General features: G+C 37.8%; 1 protein-coding gene across 1 annotated transcript in view; it reads left to right on the top strand.

Moving 5' to 3' along the window:
* Positions 1-24,614, top strand: part of EGF (epidermal growth factor) — a 100,036-nt gene that overhangs the window by 42,948 nt on the left and 32,474 nt on the right. Inside the window, 8 exon segments of the mRNA XM_003899090.4 lie at positions 4,383-4,508; positions 5,938-6,060; positions 6,944-7,066; positions 8,263-8,388; positions 9,498-9,634; positions 14,060-14,208; positions 19,787-19,891; positions 21,093-21,316. Coding sequence (XP_003899139.3) covers positions 4,383-4,508; positions 5,938-6,060; positions 6,944-7,066; positions 8,263-8,388; positions 9,498-9,634; positions 14,060-14,208; positions 19,787-19,891; positions 21,093-21,316 — 1,113 coding nt within the window.

The following is a 24,614-nucleotide window of genomic DNA, read 5'->3' as shown; positions in this document are numbered from 1 at the left end:
TGTCTTAAAAAAAAAAAAAAAAGAAAATGAAATGTGATAATATAAATACTTTACAAAGTGTTATTCAAAATTTTTATTGTTGTGTGCTAAATATTGGGGATGCCAAATACTTAGTTATGACTTTAGAATGACTAAAGTTTATGGGTTTGAATGGAAGAGACTAGAAAGGCTTTGTTGATGAGGTGCGTCTTACATGGAATTTGAGGTAGACAAAGATGTGATCAGTGGAAAAAAATAGGAAAGGGAATCCCAAGTGCATTGTTTCAGAACTGGGCCAGGGTAAAATCTACAGATTCTCTGTGCTGTAGTAAAGGCCGTGAGTGCCTGTGTCCTAGCCAGGCAGTTACTGAAGGTGCAGTTGGTGGTGGACATTAAACTCCATGATTAGGAGCTTTAATGATCTCAGAGGTAATTAAGCCTCATTGCTCAGCTCTCAGAAGGGGTGTTATCTGAGGTCAGCAGCAGCATTCTCAGTGCTAGCTTTGGCCTATTTTGAAGCTAAAGAACAGCAGAAGATTAAGGAGATTAAAGAAAATATAACCCTCAATCCTCTGTGTTTTGCCACCACCTAAAATGACCTTTTAAAGTGTTTAGTGTCTGAATTCAGGTCATGTCATCAGCACAACTAGGCAGAGGAGAATAGTGATTTCTTTCCTGCCTATGTCCATTATTGAAGAGAGATGTATATTGTCAATAAGCATCACTAAAACCATCAGCAGCATGGTACAGTGGAAAAAGTACTAGGCTAGCATCTTGTGATAAACTGTTTTGAGTTCTAGCTCTAAGGTTGATTGGAACTTTGAGGAAAAAACAAATAGGGACTTAGGTTGCAGGTGGCATGATCACAGGGGTTTTTTGTGGTTGTATTCTAAACGTTTACTGGATGCCTATGTTGTAAAAGGCACCATGCTAGGTGTTACTGGGACTATAACTGTGCCTTGGCCTCAGAAGTTTATCGATGGAAAAAAGATGCATGTACATAATTGTGGTAGTGACGATGGTGATGATCATGATAAGAACAGATATAAATCCAGGTGAGAGGTAGTAGAAAGGTATGGGAAAAAAGAAAAAAATTACTGGATCTAGAAGAGCAAAGCATTTTCAATACCTGAGACAATAGTCATTTTCTTCATTAGACAGTTTGATTCTCTGTTACCATACTATAAGCAGTAATTAAGGTTTGATAATCTTTAGAGGTATAAACTCAGAAGAATTTATCACAAACATTTAATTCTGTTTATAACTATAGAATTTTTTTAAAAGAGGGATCTCAGCAAATATCTATTTCAACAAGTTTATTTTGTGAATTAGGAAACTTAGGTCAAAGAGATAAAGTGATATGCTGTAAAAGGAAGAACCAAGACAAAATTCAGTTTTCCTGATTCATAATCCAGTAATCATCCAGTATGCTGAGTTTGGAAAGATTTTTATAAGGCAAAGGAAAGATTTTTGTAAGAAGCATAGTGTTTCAATTTTTTGTTACCTCAAGAAAGTGGTTGCATTTCAGTGCTATTAAAAGGCCAACTCAAACCTTTCTGGATTTTTGTTGTTGTTCACTTGTAAAGTTCATAAAAATAAAAGTTAAACTATTACTGCTTTTTAAAAAAATTTAAAGTGGATGAATTTTGTCTTCAATATTTACAAGTTTCCAATTTTAGTCATTCACTTTTAAAATTTAGGTCATTTTATTTTTAATTTTGCTTAAAATTTTGATAGTTTAACTGAAACATATAGAACATGAAAAATAATGTAACTATACATGTATAATTAGCATAAAAACCATAGGCAAGAAATAAAATTTTTGGAATCAGTTATCCACAAGATCATTCAATGTAAATCTTAACTGATTTAGCAGGTAATACTGCAATGGTATTGAGAGTTAACAAGACTGATTTTGCATTTAATTCTGTAAAGAGAATTGAAACAACAGGTTCAAAATAACTAAGGAAATAACACAGACTAGCTAAAAGTAATTACTTGTAACTAAGATGAAGGTGTAATATTTCGCTAGTACATTAGGCCAGTGCTTCTCAAAGTGTGTGAAACAGCCTCCTGATATCATAATCACTCCTGATTCTGTAAAAATGCAGATTCCTGAGCCTTTGATTTACCAAATCAGAATCTTTAGAGGGTGGCATACTCTCTGGTGATCTCAATGTATGCTAGGGACATTTTCAAGGGGGCAAGAAAATGTTTCTACTGAATCTTACTGTTATTGGTCATGTCTAGTGATGTTAAATAAAATTTGTGGGAGGCAACTGATTTGGACTGAGCTCCTGCAATTGGCCCCAACAGACTAAACCAAAATGAAGTCACTCATGCTAAAATTCCAATCACCAAACCAAAACTAACTTGTTTATCTGACCCCCTGAGGTATCAGGAGAGAGATGATAGCCAAATCCCCAAACAGGTCAGCTTTAACTGGTATCATAAGGAAATTCCATCTGGTTTAACCTTTACGAGGAAAGTAACCTGAAGTAAACTGATGTTAACCAATCCACGATATGCATTATGCTGTTTTCTTGTTCCTGCTCAAGCGATATCACAAAACTGACTGTGCTGCCAGGGCCAGTGTAGCATCTGTCTATTTTTAGACAAGATGTTGGCCAATTCATGAATCCCAAATAAAAGCTAATTTGATCCTTTAATTAAATTTGTTGAAATTTTATCTTTTGAGTTTTGAAATAGAGGGAAATGGATACAGACAGAGGAGACTTCTTTATCAGTAGATAAACAGATCAGAGAAACGAAGCCTACTTGGAGAACAGTCTCAGGTCCTCTGCCCGCTTTGCTCAGGCTCTTGCTGATTTGTTTCCTGTGTCCTTCCCAGCAGTGGTGGTGTTCTCAGCAGTCCTTTCCTCAGGTCCTCAGCAGTTTCCACGATACATCAGTTCTAGCTGATTTTAACAATGCCATGGCTTCAAAATCCATGACTCCAGTAGTTTTCCTTGGCCTTCACCTCTTGCCAGACCTCTGGCCTCTGTATCTATCTGCATTCTAGGTATCTGCCCTTACACTTAAGCTTACTTCTGTATTTCTCATAGTATTTTACAATGGTCCTATTGTTTTTAAAATGGGCAAAAAGTAAGGTGCAAAAGAAACAAAAATCTCATTAACTTTTTGGAAAGAGATATGTAGTTGTCCCCCAGTATCCATGGGGGATTGGTATCCCCCAAGACACCCAAATCTGCAAATGCTTAAGTCCCTAATATAAAATGGTGTATTTGTATATAACCTAGGCACATCCTCCCATATACTTTAAATCATCTCTAAATTACTTATAATACCTAATACAATGCCTACATCACTTCCTTCCTGTGAATTCAACATAGTGCTTGGCATATGGCAAATTCATGTTTTGTTTTCTGGAACTTTGCTTTGTGGAATTTTTTTTCCCAAATATTTTCAGTCCTGGGTTGGTTGAATCCACAGATATGGAGGGCCAACTGTAGGTGTTACTAGTTTAGCGCTTGATTCTGGCTCTGAAAATCAATGGTACAAAATTGACCACTTGTTCAATATAGCTGGCTAATTCAACCCAAGCACCCAACTGACTGAGCAGATTTTATGATTTATTATGGGATATTTGGAACATATGGGACGCTGGCAGCAATAACTTCAGAAATTTGAGGAGCAGAGATATAGCAATGGTATATATTGAGTCTGAAAGATGTTCGTTAAATAATGATATTAAAAACAGCTAAATAGTTTACATATCTAACCTATAAATATTACACTTAAAAAGTATTCTTGGCCAGGCATGGTGGCTCACGCCTGTAATCCCAACACTTTGGGGTTAGGAGTTTGAGACCAGTCTGGTCAACCTGTCTCTACTAAAAATACAAAAATTAGCCGGGTGTGGTGGTGTGCGCCTGTAATCCCAGCTACTTGGGAGGCTGAGGTAGGAGAATCACTTGAACACAGGAGGCTGAGGTTGCAGTGAGCCAAGATCGTGCCACTGCACTTCAGCCTGGGCAACAGAGGGAGACCTAGTCTCAGAAAAAAAAGTATTCTTAGGTTTGAATCTGTTTTAATTTCTTAAGCAGATTATTTCATTTGCAGAATTTGTTTGCTTTTTTGTGATAAAAGTAAATTAGAATGAAAAAGCTAATAAGTAGTGTTTAGTATTCGCAACCTAAGAAATGACATCTCCAGCTACTCAGGACACCCAAACCTGAGAGGTGTTGGAGAAGTAATACAATTCGAGAAAAAAGTCTGCTTTGGGATGCTGGGGAATCTGGGCTCTGGCTAAGTTTGCCTCCGTGAGAGATGCGGCTGCAGACGTTGCAGAGAGATAAGACCTCTTAAGAATCAGGAAGAGATTTAGCAGTGTCCTCTGTCAAAACACGGCTCCACTCCAAATAAAGCATCTTCTCTTTTAGAGCAGAAACTTCACAAATCGAGGAAGGGAAACTGCAGCAGCACTGTGTGTGGGCAAGACGCCCAGTCACACTTGTGCACGTGTGCAGAAGGATACGCCTTAAGTCGAGACCGGAAGTACTGTGAAGGTAATGACCGGAAGTACTGTGACGGTAATGGAAGAGTCGCTGCTTGAGGGGAGGAATGCCCAGCTGAGCCAGTGGCTTGCCTTCAGTGGGCTAGCCAGAACCTCAATGGAAAACCGACTTCAAGTCCATTCTCCCCCTCCCCCGCACAACCTCTGAAGACTATTTTTTATTTATTTTTTCTTGTTTGTAAAGCCTTTATAATACTTTCCTATCTTCTTCATATCTTGTGTTTCTAGATCAAATACTCTGAGAGGATGCTTAGGGGTTGATATAAGGCAGGGATTCTCTAAGTGGATTCTACCAACCTCTGCGTTTGTGTGCAAAATTTCAGTATGCGTACATTTTTAGGGGAGTGGTTTCATAGGGATCATAAGATTCTCAAAGAGTATGTGACTCTTATCCCAAAAAGATCTAGTAGGAAGCTTGGGAAACTGAATCAGGCTGGTTGTCTAGGGATCCTCCTGTTGTCAGATTCTGGATCAAGTGCAATGAACCCAGGAGAAAAACTGTATCCTTTTTCCTGGAAGGTGCAGTAGTTTAGTGATGAAAATAATCCAATGGCTGCAGCACACATCCAGTGGAATTAGCTGGGGTGAGACCTCAGGTAAATCTAGCATCTGCCTGTTAATTATAACCCCTTGCTTACGTGGGACCAGTGGGTGAAAGCCATGGCATAGAAACAGTGAGCTGGAAGGCCGGGGCTTCAGCCAGAATAAAACTGCTGGAGAAGGTTTTCACATTTAGGGAAAGGGCTCTGATCAGTCTTAAAGGGTGAAGAGCACAATAGGAAATGTCCTAAGCTTGTAAAGAGCTTTCAAGAATCCCTAAGTTAAATGGCATGGCATATCTTTTCAAAGGAAATAATACTACCTTTTTTCCAAGGGTAATTCTAATATGAAAATCTGTGTTTGAAAGTATAAGCTGGGCCGGGCGTGATGACTCACACTTGTAATCCCAGGACTTTGGGAAGCCAAGGCAAGCAGATCACTTGAATCCCGGAGTTCAAGATCAGCCTGGGCAACATAGCAAAACCCCGTGTTTACAAAAAATACAAAAATTAGCCAAGGGTTGTGGTGTGCACCTGTAGTCCCAGCTACTCAGGAGGCTGAGGTGGGAGGATCACTTGAGCTTGGGAAGCAGATGTTGCAGTGAGCCGAGATCGTGGCATTGCACTCCAGGCTGAGTGACAGACCCAGACTCTGTCTCAGGGAAAACAAAATGCATAAAATGTGACAGAATAGAAATGGCTTTCATCATCATTGAATTGACTTATTTTACCTTTTGCTAGAGTATGGAAAACAGACTTTCCATGATCAATTACAGCATATACAAATGTGAGATACCCTACGTTGTGATGACTTATTAGTGATAGCACAACTTATTTTCAAAAATAGCCATTTGAATGTATTTTGCTGTTGTCGTTGTGCAGATGTTAATGAATGTGCTTTTTGGAATCATGGCTGTACTCTTGGGTGTAAAAACACCCCTGGATCCTATTACTGCACATGCCCTGTAGGATTTGTTCTGCTTCCTGATGGGAAACGATGTCATCGTAAGTCATAGCAACAAGTATTTATTGCATTATTTTTCTTCATTTTCAATATGTTTCTAAGGTGGCTGTGATCTGGGTTGGTGATCTTCAATCAGCAGTGTGCATCATAATTACCTTGGAGTTTTATTTTGTTTGGCTTTTTAAAATATGGATGACTGCCAGCCTGGGCAACATGGTGAGACCCTATCTCTACTAAAATACAAAAAATAAAATAAAATAAAATAAAATTAGCCAGGCATGTTGGCCCATGCCAGTGGTCCCAGCTACTCAGGAGGCTGAGGCAGAAGGATCACTTGAACCAGGAGGAGGAGGCTGCAGTGAGCTGAAATCAAGCCACTGCACTTTAGCCTGGGTGATGGAGTGAGACCCTGTCTCAAAAAGCAAAACAAAACAAAAACCATGGACAACTGGACTCTACTTCACACCTATCAAAGCAGAATCTCTAAGGTTGGGAAACAAATCATCTATCATCTATTTATTATTGATATTTTCCTGTTTCTTTGTATTACCTTATATTTCATTGTCTATCTCTTTTTTATTTTAATTTTTAAAAATAGCTATTGGGTGCTACATTTCATGGTATACGTCTAAAGGATAGGCATGTAAAAAACATAATCATGATACATTATTATATCTAAAAAACTTAACTATGATTCCTTCCTATCATTTAATATCCAGTTAATTTTCAGGCATAACCACAATACCATTATTATACATTAAAAAATTAAGGTTAGGCACAGTGGCTCACACCTGTAATCCCAACACATTGGGAGGTCAAGGCAGGAGGATCACCTGGCAATATTAGCAATATTAGAAACTGATTGCAATAAATTTTTACAAACCTGATTTAACACTAATCTTGACCTTTTTCTTTATTAATTAGAACTTGTTTCCTGTCCAAGCAATGTGTCTGAATGCAGCCATGACTGTGTTCTGACGTCAGAAGGTCCCTTATGTTTCTGTCCTGAAGGCTCAGTGCTTGAGAGAGATGGGAAAACATGTAGCGGTGAGTTTATTTGCTTTATTTACCTTTTGTTTGTTTGAAAACATACATTTGCTCAGTGACATCTAAAAATTGCTCTTGTTGTCAAAGGAGAATCAATTTTCCAATAATGTATACTGAAAGATATTGATACAACAGATTAACATAGATTTAAATTTAGTTTTGTTGGGTTTTTGGCTTTCTTTTGTTTTTGTTTAGACAGCATAGTGTAGTGGTTATAAGCAAGGGCTTTGAGGTGTGACAGCCCTGAGGCAGCATTACCAGTTATTAGCAGTTTTGATTTTGGTCTAGATACTTGCCCTCTCTTGGTCTGTTTCTTCCACTGCAGAAATACTGATACTTGCCTCCTCGATTAAACGAGACTTCAGATGCAGAGTGCTTAGTCTGTTTCTTGCACCTAATAAACACCTCTTTACTTTTATCGTCATAGAGACTTAAGTATATAGATAACTGGATGTAACTCAGAATTAGCAGAAGAGTTGTGTGTGGCTTTTTGATTTTCTAATAAAACAAAGGCAAGCAGCTAAAAATGTGTGAGAGAAAAAAATTATTAGGAAGAGTTAGACCAGCTGCCAAACTCATCAAATGGTTCTTTTTGTTCTAGCCAGCTGCCAGTGCACTTGTTCCTGAACTCTTTGGTAGAATAAGAGGACAAGGGCTGCTGGAATGTGAAGGATTAACATCCAAGATGTTGGGTTATAGGGAAGGAGGGTACTGTGACATTTTGATTTTTATCTCTGAAAAATAACCTTGATTGCAGTCATATGAATGATTGTGGAAATGTTTTTAAAAATCAACATATGGGCTGGGTGCAGTGGCTCACACCTGTAATCCTAGCACTTTGGGAGGCTGAGGCAGGTAGATCTCCTGAGGTCAGGAGTTTGAGACCAGCCTGACCAACATGGTGAAACCCTGTCTCTACTAAAAATACAAAAATTAGCCGGGCATTGTGGCGGGTGCCTGTAATCCCAGCTACTTGGGAAGCTGAGGCAGGAGAATTGCTTGGACCCTGGAGGCGGAGGTTGCAGTGAGCTGAGATCACGCCACTGCACTCCAGCCTGGGTGAAAGACTGAAACTCCATCTCAAAAAAAAAAAAAAAAAAAAAAATCAACAAATGGTTGGCTCACCCCTATCCTTTGATGAAAAATAATTATATTTTGGGTGATATAGCATCATTACCAAGCAATTGTTTTTGTAGGTTGTTCTTCACCCGATAATGGTGGATGTAGCCAGCTCTGCATTCCTCTCAGCCCAGTATCCTGGGAATGTGATTGCTTTCCTGGGTATGACCTACAACTGGATAAAAAAAGCTGTGTAGCTTCAGGTTAGTGCTGTGGTTGTCTGGAACTGTGTCCCTGAAAAAAGATTCATGAAAACTTTTTGTTTAGAAAGATGGAAAGTTAATTGCTTATGGTTTTGTATTTTTGAAATGGAAGAAAAGCAAATCACATTGTAAGTATGAATAATATGAATAATAACAATATAACTAGTAACCATGCTTTTAAAGAATATTTCTATTCTTAATTAGCATCCAGCAAAGATTTGCCATAATATCAGATAGGATATTTTTAGTATATGAGAAAGTCATGACAAGAATAGTTTTAAAACACTTTATAATTAAGAGGCATTTAATAAGTATTTGTTGATTGATTTGATTTTTATCTCTCCAGTGAATATAATCATAACACTGACAAATTCTGTCCTTTTTATGTCAAAATTTAATATAAAGTTCTATGCTTCAACTGTTTGTTTTTTTTTTTTGTCTTCTGATATTACATCTCTTGCGTCTTTCAACAGCCATGGAAATTCTAGATTTATACCAAATTGATTTAATATCTCCTGAAGGTTCATTATGCTTTTAGTACATAATGCCCATAATGCTATCACATAATGATGATCCTGTACACCTTGCCCTAGTGAGACCCTAATACTGCTGACTTCTCAGGACCTTCATTAATACAGCATAATCTAAATCCTTCAAATTATCAAGGGTCTTGCCATTAACTCAAATCGTCATGCCTCCCTTCAAGAAGTGCCCAGGCCAGGGAAAGTTACTTATTCAGACATTAGTGTATGTAATCTACTAATATTTGTGTTTCAGTATGTGTGAATCAAGAAGATGTATAACCCTAAGACTTGCATCATTTAGCTATGGTGTTGGTTATTTAATGCTGGCTCTTTCAATAAGTAAGTAGCTTTTAAAAGCAAAGACCTGGAGAGGGAAGAAGCCAGAGATGAAATTCTGGCAATATGTCACCTCATGGAAGAGGCATTTTCTTGCCTGTCTTCACCTATGCCACACGAGAGGGAAATTAAGAAAACAAGCACTGTAGAAATTGAGTAAAAAGTTACAATGAAAGGGAAGAGTAAGACATGCCTCTTAGTTTTTAAGGCACATTTTAAATTCAGCCGTATTTGAAATTTGATTAACAGGACCACAACCATTTTTGCTGTTTGCCAATTCTCAAGATATTCGACACATGCATTTTGATGGAACAGACTATGGAACTCTGCTCAGCCAGCAGATGGGAATGGTTTATGCCCTAGATCATGACCCTGTGGAAAATAAGGTATGGTTTTGTTGCTTGAACAGATGTGGACATGCTTTAAGGACAGAGTAGAGGATTTTATACTAACAAATGACCTGACCTACTTGAAAATCCTCTGCTAAGCTCTGAATGATTAGGCCCAGAATAAGTTAAATATAGATATTGGAGTAATACTTGAGAAATTTTAAGGACTTTCTTGCTATCATAATGCTACCCTAGTCCTTGCTGCGATTAGCTGTTTTTTTGGAAATGATTACACAGGATTTTCAGTTTAGTTTCCTCTTTGGAGATGAGGATGTGAGACTAGCCCAGTGTCATGCACATAGAAGGAGCTTCATAAGCAGGTTTTTGATTACTTGCTGATAGTGAGAGGAGTGGAAGGTTGGGTTTGGGGCATAGGAAGTATGGATTAGTAATTTGTGTTTTACATATGTCTTCTGGGGGAGGAGATTCAGTGACCTCTTAACCATGAAAATCAGGGAACATAAGTTGTATAGTTCATGTGGGAATGGCAATCTAACTAATAACATTATTTACATAAATATTTTATATGAGTTTTGTATGTAACTTAGAATTTCTATATCAGCTGGCCATTTGATCTCTAATTTCTTAGTTGTATGTGTGCTAGGTTAGAATGTGCTTGAAATGATGTTACAGTGTCTTTTGGAGATTAATCACCCAATAATGATAAATTTATATAGTTATTAATTCCCCTGCATAATTATTTAGTTATTACTATGTGGTACATTAATTCTTTTATTAATACTTTTTTTTACATAATAGCTTTTAAACTTTGGGCTTTTGTTTCTTCCTGATTTGAAGCAGTCTGGTAAATGGCCAAAAGAAACAAAGTGAAGCAAATTGATTCTATATTTAATAGGTATGGATTGGTAGCCGAATAGAAGTGTTTTTGCAAATTAAAATTTTGCAATTGAATGCTAGCAAACAATTCTTTCTTTTCCCTGACCTGAATCTATATGGTTCCATAGAACAGTTACAATAACAGAAAAAAATAATTAATACAAAAAAGGCAGTTCAATATTCATTTATTACCAAACTAGTTTTATTCCTGCAGAATCGGTATTCTTACAACAGGTGAATATGGAGACCTAGAATGAATTTTAAGTCAGGTGGCTGGTTTTTGTTTCTTGGGTTAATTTTCTTATTTTCTTGCTACTCAGATTGTGATCTTTGAGCCAGCAGTGTCAACAACACCTGCAGGTTATTAGAACTGCAGTTCTCCAGGTTCCACACCTGACCACTAAATCAGTATCTGCATTTTAGTAATATTCTCAGGTGATTCTTATGCACATTAGAGTTTGAGAAGCACAGTTCTAGTGGAGTGAAGTACCCCTATTTGTCTTTATGAAATATAACCTTTTCTATTTCATTTAGAAAGAAGAGTAACCCATTATTTAACGACTTACCACTTTCTGAATAGTCTCATTATTGATTGTAAGTTTATGTACATATGTGTACTGACAGTTAAAATTCTACAATGCTATCATTAAATTATCAACTGACCCATAGCTCTTTAAATATATATATATATATACACACACACATTTTTATAGGTTTAGGGGTACAAGTACAGTTTTCTTACATGGATAGATTGTGTAGTGGTGAAGTCTGGACTTTTAATTTACCCATCACCTGACTAGTGAACATTGTACCTATAGGTAGTGTTTCATCTGTTACCCCCCACTGCACCCTCCCACCCTTGCAGTCTCCAATGTCTGTTATTCCACTCTGTATGTCCATGTGTACCCATTGTTTAGCCCCCACATATAAGTGAGAACATGCAATTTTTGATTTTCTATTTGAGTCATTTCACTTAGTATAATGCCTTTGAGTTCCATCCATGTTGCTGCTCATAATGATTTCATTCTTTTTTATGAGCAGTATTCTGTTGTATATATGAGACACATTTTAAAAATCCACTCATCCATTGATGGACACTTAGATTCCATGACTTTGCTATTATGAATAGTGCTGTGATAAACATACAAGTGCAGGTGTCTTTTTGATATAATACTTTCTTTTCCACTGGGTAGATACAGAGTAGTGGGATTGCTGGATTAAAAAGTCATTCTATTTTTAGCTCTTGAGAAATCTCCATATTTTTTCCCTAGAGAATTGCAAATATACATTCCCACCACCAATGTATAAGAGTTGTTTTTTTCTTCACATCCATGCCAACATCTGTTGTTTTTTAACTTTTTATTAATAGCTATTCTGATGGGTGTAAGATGATCTCTCATTGTGGTTTTGATTTTCATTTCTCTGATGGCTAGTGATATTAAGCATTTTTTCATATGTTTGTAGGCTGCTTGTATGTCTTCTTTTGAAAAACGTCTGTTTATGTCCTTTGCCCACTTTTTAATGGGGTTATTTGTTTTTTTCTTCATGGGTTGTTTGACTTCCTTATAGATTCTGGATAGTAGTCCTTTGTGAACTGCATTGTTTGCAAGTATTTTCTCCCATACTGTAGGTTTACTCTGTTGATTTCTCCCATACTGTAGGTTTTATCTGTTTACTCTGTTGATTAGTTCTTTTGCTGTGCAGAAGCTTTTTAGTTTAATTAATTCCCATTTGTCTATCTTTGTTTTTGTTGCGTTTCCTTTTGAGGGCTTAGTCATGAATTCTTTGCCTAGGCAAATGTCCAGAAGGGTTTCTCTTAGGTTTTCTTCTAGGATTTTTATAGTTTTGGCTTACACCTAAGTCTTTAATCCATCTTGAGTTAAATTTTTATATAGTAAGAGATAAGAGTCCAGTTTCATTCTTCTGTTTGTGGCACTCCAATTTCCCCAGCACAATTTATTGAATAAGATATCCTTTCCCCAGTATATATTTTTGTGGACTTTGTCAAAGATCAATTGGTTGTAGGTATATGACTTTACAACTGGGTTCTCTATTCCATTCTATTGGTTTATGTGTCTGTTTTTATACTAGTGCCATGCTGTTTGGGTTACTACAGCCTTATAGTGTCAAGTCAGGTACTATGGTGCCTCCAGCTTTATTTCTTTTTGCTTAGGATTGTTTGTGCTCTTCATGCTTATTTTTGGTTCCATGTGAATTTTAGGATTTTTTTTTCTAATTCTGTGAAGGATGATGTTGGTAATTTGATAAGAATTGCATTGTATCTGTATATTGCTTTGGGTCATTTTTAAACAGGCTTTTGGAAATTCTTGTACCTGTGTGACAGGGTGCATACTAGACTGAAAAAGAACTTTGCACGGGCAAGAAATCTTCTGTTGAACAAGATGGATGAATTAAAATGAAATTACAGTCATGTATCACTAAGGACAGGTGTGTCATTAGGCAATTTTGTCATTGTGCTGACATCGTAGAGTGCACTTACACAAACGTAGATGGTGTCAGCTACACCCACCTAAGCTATATGGTCTAGCTTCTTGCTCCTAGGCTACAAACCTGTGCGGATGTTGCTATGCCAAATACTGTAAGCGATACTGTAACCCAATAGTAAAAATTTGTGTCTCTAAAGATAGAAAAGGTACAGTAAAAAATATGGTATAAGAGATATTTTTAAATGATACACCTTAACAGGGCACTTACCATGAATGAAGCCTGCAGAACTGGAAGTTGCACTGGATGAGTCAGTGAGTGAGTGGTGAATTAATGTGAGACTTAGGATATTACTGTACCTTGCTGTAGACAAACACTGAGCATTTAGGCTACACTAACTTATAAAAAATAATTTCACTATGACATTATGAATGCTACAACATCACTAGGTGATAGAAATTTTTCAGTTCCATTATCATCTTATGGAATCACCATCGTATATGCAGTTTGTCGTCAACCAAAATGTCATTATGTGGCATCTGATTGGATATAAGGTTAGAGACTAAAGGAACTTTAGCAAATACCTAGTCTAACTTCCTCATTTTTACACAATTTATCTGTAAAATAAATTTAAAGAATGTATCCAAAGCAATCAAGCAAATAAGTGACAAAACTGGGAACCAGTTTTGACCTGCAGTGACTGTCTCTTGATTGCAGAGAAGTGGGGTGTTACAGACTGAGCCCAGCTTGTAGCCCTCATTAATTGAAAATCATTGCTCCCTTTCAGAAGCCACTGTAGTTCATGCATGATGGCTATGTCATTGACCAGTGATCAAGGGTTACTAAATTACCAATAGCAATAACAATATGTGCCAGATACATGGCTAAGGAGATATATATAATGAGCTTGGTATTATTATCCTCATTTTACCAATGAGGAAACAAAGATTCTGAGACATTGAATAACTTGCTTAAGGTTACACATATCTGGGAAGCAGCCTAGTTTGAGTTTAGTTGCAGGTGTGCCTATCTCCAAAGTCAAACTCTTAACACACTGTACAACCTAAAGACTAGTGCCATTTGTATACATTCCACATTAGTTTAAAAAAAAATCAGAAATGCCTGTGTTCTCTTTTGTAGATATACTTTGCCCATACAGCCCTGAAGTGGATAGAGAGAGCTAATATGGATGGTTCCCAGCGAGAAAGGCTTATTGAGGAAGGAGTAGATGTGCCAGAAGGTCTTGCTGTGGACTGGATTGGCCGTAGATTCTATTGGACAGACAGAGGGTATGTTTTCTGCTTCAGTTTTAAGCTGTGTGGGATGGGAGTGATGGGATAGGCAATACTATTGGCTTCATCATCCACTATGAACACAGAAAAATGTTGCTAGGCATCTGGCTGGGATTGGAGAAAAGAGGCCACCATTGCTGTCCACACTGCCCCGCTTCCTCCTTTCATCAAGATTGCATCTCTGTGCGTGGGAGGATTTTGAAGACCAAGAAAGTAGCTTGTGTTAGGTACAGAAAACCAAACACTGCATGTTCTCACTCATAAGTGGGAGTTGAACAATGAGAACACATGGACACAGGGAGGGGAACATCACACACTGGGGCCTGTTGGAGGGTAGGTGGCAAGGGGAGATACAGCTTTAGGAGAAATACCTAATGTATGATGATGACGGGTTGATGGGTGCAGCAAACCACCATGGCGCATGTATATCTGTGTAACAAGCCTGCACGTTCTGCACATGTATCCCAGAACTTAAAGTACAATAAGAAAAAGAAAGTAGGCTGTGTTCAGGCTGTTGTTATCAGGGAAACTCAAAACCTGTCTGAATATAGTCAATAAGCATTCTCTGAGCATCTGCTATGGAAATAAGGTTTCTCCTCAGTGACATGGGAGACATAAAGGAGCCTAAGATGTGCTCCATCTTTTCATTTAGTTCTTAGTTTAGCTGGGGAGATAAGGTATATTTCCCCAGCAAAATAATTAATACAAATTTTTGGTCTAAATAGCAGTTCAAGAAATGTCATAGGGTCTCCCATAAGTAATTACCAAATGACAGGTGTACACTCCCAAAGGGAACCACCATGGAATGAGCTTCGGCATGCAAGTGACAAATCTTAGACTAGAATGTTGACTCCCTGTTAAACAAGCATGAAGGAGGGAGGAGAACTTCAGCTGGAGTTGTGAGGAAAGTGCATGAGATAAGATAAGAGGGATGCTCTATACTTCCCTCTGTGGGAAAAAACAGAACCAGAGTGCAGTTGTGAAACCCTACTCTCAGAGCTGCAGGAAGGGCTCCTGTATTTGGTGTGTATGTGGCCTGCATGAACCTCAGAACTGAATGGCAGGAAGCAGGAAGGAAGTGGCTTTTTCCCTTATGTGTGCTAATGAGAGCCCACTTCCTTACAGAACTACAAGAGAAGCTGCTAACCATAATAGATCCCTCCCAGGATAATATTAGAGATGCAGTGTGCTCTGGGATATATTCTCAGAGCAACTGAAAACCAGAAAGTGAAATGGTGGCCATCCTGAACATCTGGTACCAATGCAACCATGTAAAATAAAAGAAGGGAGAATGAGGGTTTCACTTCTGTGAAATCAGCAGTTCCAACACAGATGGAGAAGTCCCAGGGAGTGGGTTTCTATGCTTGGGGGTAGGCGTTTTATGTCCCAGAATGTCTCTTTTAATCAGGATAATCCATGGGAAACAGGTTTTAAAAAATCAACCAGGTGTATGATGTGGTTATCAGTTATCAATAACATGACCCTTTTACATCCAAGGTGAGCATATTTTCTTCCATTCATTCATTTGTTCATCTAATCATACCTTCATTTCTTTATTATTTGGGTATTTATTTACTGAATAACTGCAATGCACCCGATACTGTGCTTTATATCCATGACACTATTAAATCCCCAAAGGTAAGTTTTGTTATCTCCAATTTAAAGATTAAGAAAATTGATAATTGGAGAGAGAAAATAACTTTCCCAAGGTCAAGCAGTCAATAAGTACCATATGGATCTGTAATTGGAACCCAAGGGTGGCCATTTGCAAAGCATGTTCTCTTAATAGTCATAGAGATGTACCACCGCCCCAAACCAGTGGATTTAACATATGGTTGACTCAGAGTCATGTGACAAATTAAAATCAACTTCAGTTGTAATAATTATAAAAATCATAATAATGACCTCCTCTGTGTTGAACCTACTTAAAAGAATATTTTAAATGTCAGCTGTGTATAATAACAGAGCTGTACATAGTTGTGCTCAGAAGGGTAAACGATGATCAAGATGACAGATGTCAACCACTCTCGGGTCCACTAAGGATGCCAAGTCTTCTCATATTTCCCCACATTCACAAGGGACCTCTAATTTTAACAATGTTTGATTAATAGCACCATGGTACCGACTGCAGAGGCAATGCGTTCAGGAGATAGACAGGCACCACTGGTTTCCTGGAGAATCAGACCCTAAATTCCCCTGTTCATTGGCTTCAGTAATAACAAGCCCTTCTTAAGTCCTCCTGGTTCTAAAGGCAGCTGCTAAAAGAAAACCTTTAATTTGTCTGGAAATGAGAGGTTTATGGTTTGAAAACCTTGATATTACCTAGAAATTGGATTTAAATAACTGAGATTCCAATCTCATAATATTAGATCACATGGTAACTCTTAGCCAATCAAAAGAGGCAAAGTGGGATGCTTGCAGTTCATTTTTGGCCTAGGAAAAGACAGATTCAAATTAACATCTAAATGTAGGAAGGAAGCACATTGAAAATTCCAATGGTAATGCTGTTATTTAGTCTCAAGGAATACTGATTCCTAAAGTCAATTGCCCAGTAAAAAATCAAGAGGGTAAAAATATAAGCTATCTGTTTACTTATTCTTTTGAGGTAACAAAAACTAATATGAGGTAAAAAATCACTCTTCTAGGGTTCTTGAAGGACACCTCTTACCCTAGAAGGAGGGTGAGTTTTTCTCTTGGAGGATCTCAGTGGCACTGGGAAGATCAGATAATGGTTAGAGAGAGAAGGACACACCACTCAATTAAAGGTGATGCTTGAACTCCCATGAACCCAAATATCCCTGCTGGTCTTTGGTTTCTCATTACCAACACTGGAGTTTGAGATTTGCTCTCTAGCTGAATCAAATAGAAGTATATTATTAGGTGAACACCTTGGGGGAGCAATAAAAGTAAATTCCAGCAATCCTGCCTTGAGACAGCTCCACAGTCAGGAGCTTATGTCATTCTCGTCTCATCACCTAACTCCTGCCTGAAACAGAATTTAGAGATGATATCTCTCATCTCTAAGATGATTAGAGATCATCATGAGATCAGAAATGACAGTTTCATCTCCCCTGGTCGCAAGAAAGTGGTCTCAGAATTTCTTTCCTCCCACCAAGGAAGAGGCACAGTGACAGTTGTGTCTGAGAACAGAACTTGACACATTAAGTTCTAAAATATCTTCCACCCAGCAGTATCCTTCCTATGACCACTTCATCCGGGAGTAAAATTATCTTTTTAAAGGGGCAATGGAGTAGAAATGGTTTCAAATTCTCTACTGCCTTTAGTTGGTAGTTTGCAAAGTGTTCCCAACCCAGCATAGGCACTGAGCCAGGTTTACCTTCACCTCTCTTCTGCATACTGCCTGTGAATAGGGCCCTGTGCATAGAATCCTGTTCCTTACACAGTGCCTAGAAAATAGTTGGTGAACCAGCCACCTGAGAAGGTCTCCTGAGCATTTTGTAAAACCAGGAGCAGGGAATGGCCCTACCTTGTGTTTCTAGGCAGGCTTGTTTCATGCAGACATTGCCCTCAAGAGCAAAGTGAGAGGCCTTTAACAGATGTTTACTGAATGAATTAAAGGTGGTTATATATTCTGGTTTGCAGCAGGGAAACAGGGAAAGCAGGCAGTACATGGGGAAAGGGAGGCTCTTCTTAGCCCTATTTATGTCCCCTCTGCCTGTGGTCCCGCCTGCTCCAAGAAGCTGCTCAGTGTCTCTTGTTTGTTCCTGAAGGGGGCGGGGATGCTATAGAGTCATGTTTAGCATTTAAATCCATCCAGTTTTCTCCATTTCTCCTGCTACTGTTTTATCTCCTCGCCATCATCTCCTGCCTGCCTTGCCCTTTCACACTAAAACCACAGCAAACTTTCTAAAGCGCAAGTATAACTGCCCCACATTCTTTAGGTCTTGTGCTTTAGAACTTGTACATGTACATTCCCTTGCTTAGAGTACTCTTTCCATCCCCACCCACATTTGCCTGACTGCCTGCTTCTCATCCTCGTTTGTTATTATCTCCAGGAATCCTTCTCTGATCCCTGCTTGGCTGGGCTACCCACCCTGTCACCCTCCCTGAGTCTTCCAATTACATTCTTTACATCCTTCTCAGCATGTGCTTTCATGTGCTGTGTTATAATCTCCTCTCCCTCTTTCCCCTCTTACTTCCCCTGCCCTCTCCTCCTTCCCTTGCCCTCCACATTTTCTTCCCCTTCCCATCCAGTCCACCTAACCCTTTCTCTTCCCCTCCCACCTCTGCCTCCCTCTCCCTCTGTTCCTGTTGAACTATGAGCTCTATAAGGACAGAGACAGGGGTTTTATTTACTATTGTACCTCCAATGCTTAGACCAATCCCTGACACAGTAGGTGCTCAGTAAATATTTGTTTGACAAATAAATAGAAAAATCAGGAAGTAAGAATTTTCTACCCTGCCAGATTCTATTGAGTTATTTATTTATTTATTTATTTGAGATGGAGTCTCGCTCTATTGCCCAGGCTGGAGTGCAGTGGCGCGATCTCGGCTCACTACAAGCTCCACCTCCTGGGTTCACGCCATTCTTCTGCCTCAGCCTCCCTAATAGCTCGGACTACAGGCGCCGCCACCATGCCCAGTTAATTTTTTTGTATGTTTAGTAGAGACAGGGTTTCACCATGTCAGCCAGGGTGGTCTTGATCTCCTGACCTCGTGATCCACCCGCCTTGGCCTCCCAAAGTGCTGGGATTACAGCCGTGAGCCACCGCGCCTGGTCAGGTTATTTTTTTAATGTAAAGATTAACAAGTAATATTTTGGTACAATTGGCCATCTTTATCTACAGGCTCCACATCTGAGGATTCAAACAACCTTGGATCAAAAATATTCAAAAATTAAATTAAATAAAAAATAAGAATACGATCATAAAAATAATACAAATAAAAACCAATAACATAACTATATTTACATAGCATTTACATTATATTAGGTGTGATAAGTAATCTAGAGATGATTTAAAGTATACAGGAGAATGTACATAGATTATATACAAATACTATGCCATTTTATATCAGGGAATTGAGCATCCTTGGAGAGTTCTGGTACCAATCCCCCACAGATGCCGAGGGACAATTATACTCCCATTTGTCTTTGAATTAAATGGAAGAAAATTAAAGCCAATGTAAATCTCCACCTACTGTCCTTGTGCTGGCTTGTCTCCCTATTCTTCATGATCCCATGAGGCTAACAGTCTCTTTGCTTCTGGCTTCCATTGGTTTCAGCAGGAGATTGGAAGTTATGAAGAGAATGTCCTCACCCAGCCACTGGCAATCCCTTTTACCTTGTCCTGTCATTGGGTATTTTCATTACCTGGGATAAATATTGAGATGTTAATTAAGAGTGTTTAATAATATAAAATTTGTGGACTATTGCTGCTACTTTGTTTGTGGGTGGGGGAGAGAGAGAGAGAAAGAGAGAGGGAGAGAGAAACAGAGAGAAATATGAGCTAGTTTAGAATGCCTGTCTTTGCATTTCACAAAGAGGAGAAAGGAGTATTTTTGTTTGAAAAGTAAAGTTGTTATAACAAACTCCCTTATTTTGCACATATTTTAGGAAATCTCTGATTGGAAGGAGTGATTTAAATGGAAAACATCCCAAAATAATCATTAAGGAGAATATCTCTCAACCACGAGGAATTGCTGTTCATCCAATGGCCAAGTAGGTATTTGTAAAAATAAGGCATTGCTCTGCAGAAGTCATGTGACAGTTCATGGTTGACATGCTAGTGTCCAAAACCAGAAACCAAGAAAATCCATGCAATTTGTTGAAATCTTCAGGATGAATTCCTCATGCTTTTAATGTCTTGATTTTCTATTCTTGTATAATAATTTTATTGTTAATGTGCTCTTTTAAATAAATTCAATTTCTTTTTGAAAGAAAAATGTACTGTAATTCATTAACCGACTAGACTCAAGCTCATTCATCTATTTTCTTTAAAAATTTGCATTGTTGTTTACTGAGCAGAAAAGGATATTTGGATTATATGACTTATGAATTCTATTTAGAAAAATCATAAGATATAGGTCATTCCTAGATTTTAGATGACAGAAAATTGAAATTGTGAAAGGTTAGAAAACTATGCTGTTAATTGTGAATTATGGACAAATTCTCATTTAGAGATTAGAGATTTAAGGACAATAAAGGATTTATTCCTAGTTATTAAAAAACAAAGATAAAAACCCACCCTATTTTATTTACACTGGAAATTTCACAATGATTTATGGGAGATAATATATTGATAGTAGTTGATAATTGATTTGGAGTCAGCCAAATGATTAAAACTGTGAGAATGTAACCATTTCTAAATAGGCCAATAAAAAAATATGAACCATATTGACTTCAAAAATAAATGTGCCCAGCACCTGATTTATGGAAGTTGAAATTAACTGAGTTAATAGAGTACATTGCATAAAACTGGATAACAGATAAATATGAACTTTCCTTTATGTTGTAGTATTACAAATGCGGTGAGTTTTACATATGCATAACAGAATAGGCTAGCAAGATTTCATTGCCTTTGTGCAGTACCAAATGCTAATTCAAGAATATTTTACTCAAGCCTATTTACTCATGACTATTTGATTAGTCACTATTGCAATTTTTAAACTAATTTCTCTTTTAATCTAATGACCTGAGCCTTAATTAAACATTTCTTTTCGAAGATGCTTTACATAGACAAGTTAATTGTTCTGCTTTTCAAAATTATTTGTCCAACATACAGTGCTATCTCTTCTTCTGTATTCCTCAGTGTACCACTTTAATATATCATAAAGTAATTTACATTGATATTTTCAAGATGAAAGAACAGAATAATTTCTTTCATGCAGATATTATTTGTTGTGTGCTTTCTTGATTAAAGGAGATTATTCTGGACGGATACAGGGATTAATCCACGAATTGAAAGTTCTTCCCTCCAAGGCCTTGGCCGACTGGTTATAGCCAGCTCTGATCTAATCTGGCCCAATGGAATAACGATTGACTTCTTAACTGACAAGTTGTATTGGTGCGATGCCAAGCAGTCTGTGATTGAAATGGCCAATCTGGATGGTTCAAAACGCCGAACACTTACCCAGAACGATGTAGGTGAGGCTTTGGGATGGGTGATTTCTTCATCTTGACTGAGTGTTTTATGAGTGTTAAATACAAAATATGTTTACACAGACACACACACACCACTTAGCCATATGGGTGAATATGGAATAGAGACAGACTTCTCCAGGGAATCATGAGCTACAAGGCTTACCTTAACATTGGAATACTGGGTAAAAAATAGTGTTGTATAATCATTTCTCTTTCCAAGAAGTCCCAAAATCAGAATGAAAATATTAAAATTTTCTAAACTCCTTTAGAAATAAGAACTTGGTTCAGCTGTTTTCATTTCTTATGTTTTAGAAAATGTTGTTTCACAACAGTGATATTGTAGGCACTTTTAGGTATGAATGAGTATCAGTTGGTAATATGTGCAAAGATTAATATAGTTTCCTCTCCTATTATTTTCAGATTTTACATGGGGTGTCATGTGTTTTCATAAATATCTTTAAAATGTTGTAGCTTATGCCAACTGTTAAAAGAAGTACAAAATGGCTATGAAATTATATAAGCAGTGGGAAATTTATTTTGACTCTGGGAATGACAAAGACAGTATTTAAACTGAGCCTTGTGGTAAATAGATGATGACAAAAGATTATAAGGCTGCAAAAATTGGTCTTTGTATGTTAGTACTGCCAGGATATGTTGACTAAACTTAAATTCTGAATTTAGTAGAGGGGCGTTGAATGTTCTTGCACATAAAATGTATATGTTAAGATTGGCATCTCTGGATAGCTGCTTAGGTAAAGTATAGGAGTTCGATTGGAATTTGGAGAGAAGGAAATCTGTTAGAAGCCTATAGTGGTTGTCCAGGCAACAAATGGTGATGGCCTGAGTTTGAACACTGTCATTTAAAAATGGAATGAAAGATTATGGTATTAAAAATTATTGTGGATAAAATAAGAGGATTTTGTAATAGATTGCATATAGAAAATGAGAGCTAGGGAAGTGCTGAAGATGCTTTGGAGAGTTAGAAATTGGTTGGAAAGATGAAAAAACATGGTTTCTCTCATTTAGGAAGAAACTAACAAACTAATAATCTGTATAAGACACCTATTTTGCCTGTTCTCTTTGGCTCAAGATAAGTATAATTTAAAATTTTATGTATTTCTAAGACTCTCTAAAAGTTAAAGATATACTTCACAATAAGTGATATGCTTATATACAAGGTTAGACTTTATCATCCATTTACTTCAGGGGTATTGATTGAGACATTATAGGAATTGGAGATACAGTGGAGAGTAAAACAAATATGATATCTGTAAAGCCAAGGAATCTAGTAGAGAACACATACATTATTTTTTTAAAAAATCATTCAGGCTGGGCATGGTGGCTCACACCTGTAATCCCAGCAGTTTGGGAGCCCAAGGTGGGAGGATCACAAGAGCCCAGGAGTTCGAGTCCAGCCTGGCCAACATGGCGAAACTCTGTCTCCACTAAAAATACAAAAATTAGCTGGGCGTGGTGGTGAGCGCCTGTAATCCCTCTGCCACTCAGGAGGCTGAGATGAGAAGATCGCTTGAGCCTGGGAGGTTGAGGCTGTAGTGAGCCGTGATTGTGCAACTTCACTCCAGCCTGGGTGACACAGTGAGACCGTCTCAAAAAACAAAAAACAAAAAATACATAATCTAAATAAATGTAAAATTGTACCTTTGACATAAAAAGTTAGAAAGGAATTTGAAAATTCCTAACCAGAATGTGAAGGCACCATATTTTGAACAAAAAAGCATAGCAGATACTTTGTGAATTTATTGTGAATATATTACTACTATATTACATGACTAATACAACTATTAAAGGCCATTATCAAATAATATTATATTAAATTGTGTAAGTAACATTCCCATCATTACAGTGCCATCTACTGGTATATATGTGGTGGCTTCCCAAATGCCAGTTCAGGATTTCTAACAGAGTGGATGTTATGTGCTCTTACCACAAAAACGATAACTGAGGTAATGCATTTGTTAATTGGCTAGATTCAGCCATTCCACAATGTATACATATCTTAAAACATCATGTTGTACACAATAAAAACATATAATGTTGTCTGTACATTAAACATTTATTTTAAAAGGGTGAAGATATTCTTAATTTAAAATGCCATTGTGGCTCTTCTGTAAACAAAAAATAAGAAAGATTATGTCTAGTGTAGGGTATTTTTTTAAACACTGTAGCTATTCTAACATGTGCTTTAACATGGATTAATTCCTGAGGGCATTACGCCAAGTGAAATAAGCTAGTCACAAAAAGACATGTACTGTACAATTCCAATTATTTGAGGTATCTGGAGTGGCCAAATTCATAGGAAAAGAAAAGAGAATGGTGGTTTCCAGGGGATGTGGGAGAGTAAATGAGAAGTTGTTTAATGAACATAGAGTTTCAGTTTCGCAAGATGAAAAAATCCTGGAGATTGGCTGTACAGCAATGTGTGAACGCACTTAACACTACTGAACTTAGAAATGGTTGAGATGTTAAGTTTTCTGTTATGCTTTTTCACCTTGATAAAAAAGACTATAGTTATATTAAACATTCCCTTGCTGTACTTCAGGCTTTAATTTGGGACAAAGGGCCAGAGACTAAAATGAATCTTAATGACCCTGATCAACAGTGATAAGTGGAGGCGCTTTGCAACCACAAGTTATTTGAGTTTGCCACCAGTAGGGGAAGACATTCATTCGCATCTGCCAAATCCGTTGCTCGTTTACAAAAAGAGTGGCCTGTGGGAATGTGAGCAGCCTTGATTAAAACATCAACTTGAGCCTCCTTATCTTTAGTCTCTAACCACCTGGGATAGTACGTTAAAACATTCCCTTGCATATTTAATACTTGCATGCCTTCTCAGAGCAGTTCCAGTGGCACAGAGAGGTAGGTTTGGTGGAGGTGGGCTCAGAAGGATGCCCACTTACTGTCAGTAGGAGGCATGAAAATGGAGGCAGTAGATAATAAATGACTCTTTCAAAAACTTGGCTAAAAAGGGAAGGAAAGAGACAAAGAGCAGCCAGAGGGGTCACAGGGATGAGGAAATGAAGATGGGAGAGAGGATATTAGTAGACAGGGAACGAAGCTAGTGGAATGAAGAGAGGGAAGATGTTAGAGAAAGGGGTGGTTGTTGATGGATCCAGGCCCTAGAGAAAGCAGGAAGAGTGACATCAGGGACACACGTCAATATTAAATAAGGAGAGAGGAGAAAGAAGGTGGGGGACGAATGCAGGCAAATGTGTTGGTGAAGATGGGAATGTGGGGAGACTCTCATACAATTACCTCAAATTTTGAAAAATCCTTACAACAA

This window comes from Papio anubis, chromosome 3 (assembly GCF_008728515.1).
Source record: "Papio anubis isolate 15944 chromosome 3, Panubis1.0, whole genome shotgun sequence".
Taxonomy (NCBI): domain Eukaryota; kingdom Metazoa; phylum Chordata; class Mammalia; order Primates; family Cercopithecidae; genus Papio; species Papio anubis.
The sequence above is the reverse complement of the archived record's forward strand: the minus strand, read 5'-3'. Positions and strand labels throughout refer to the sequence as shown.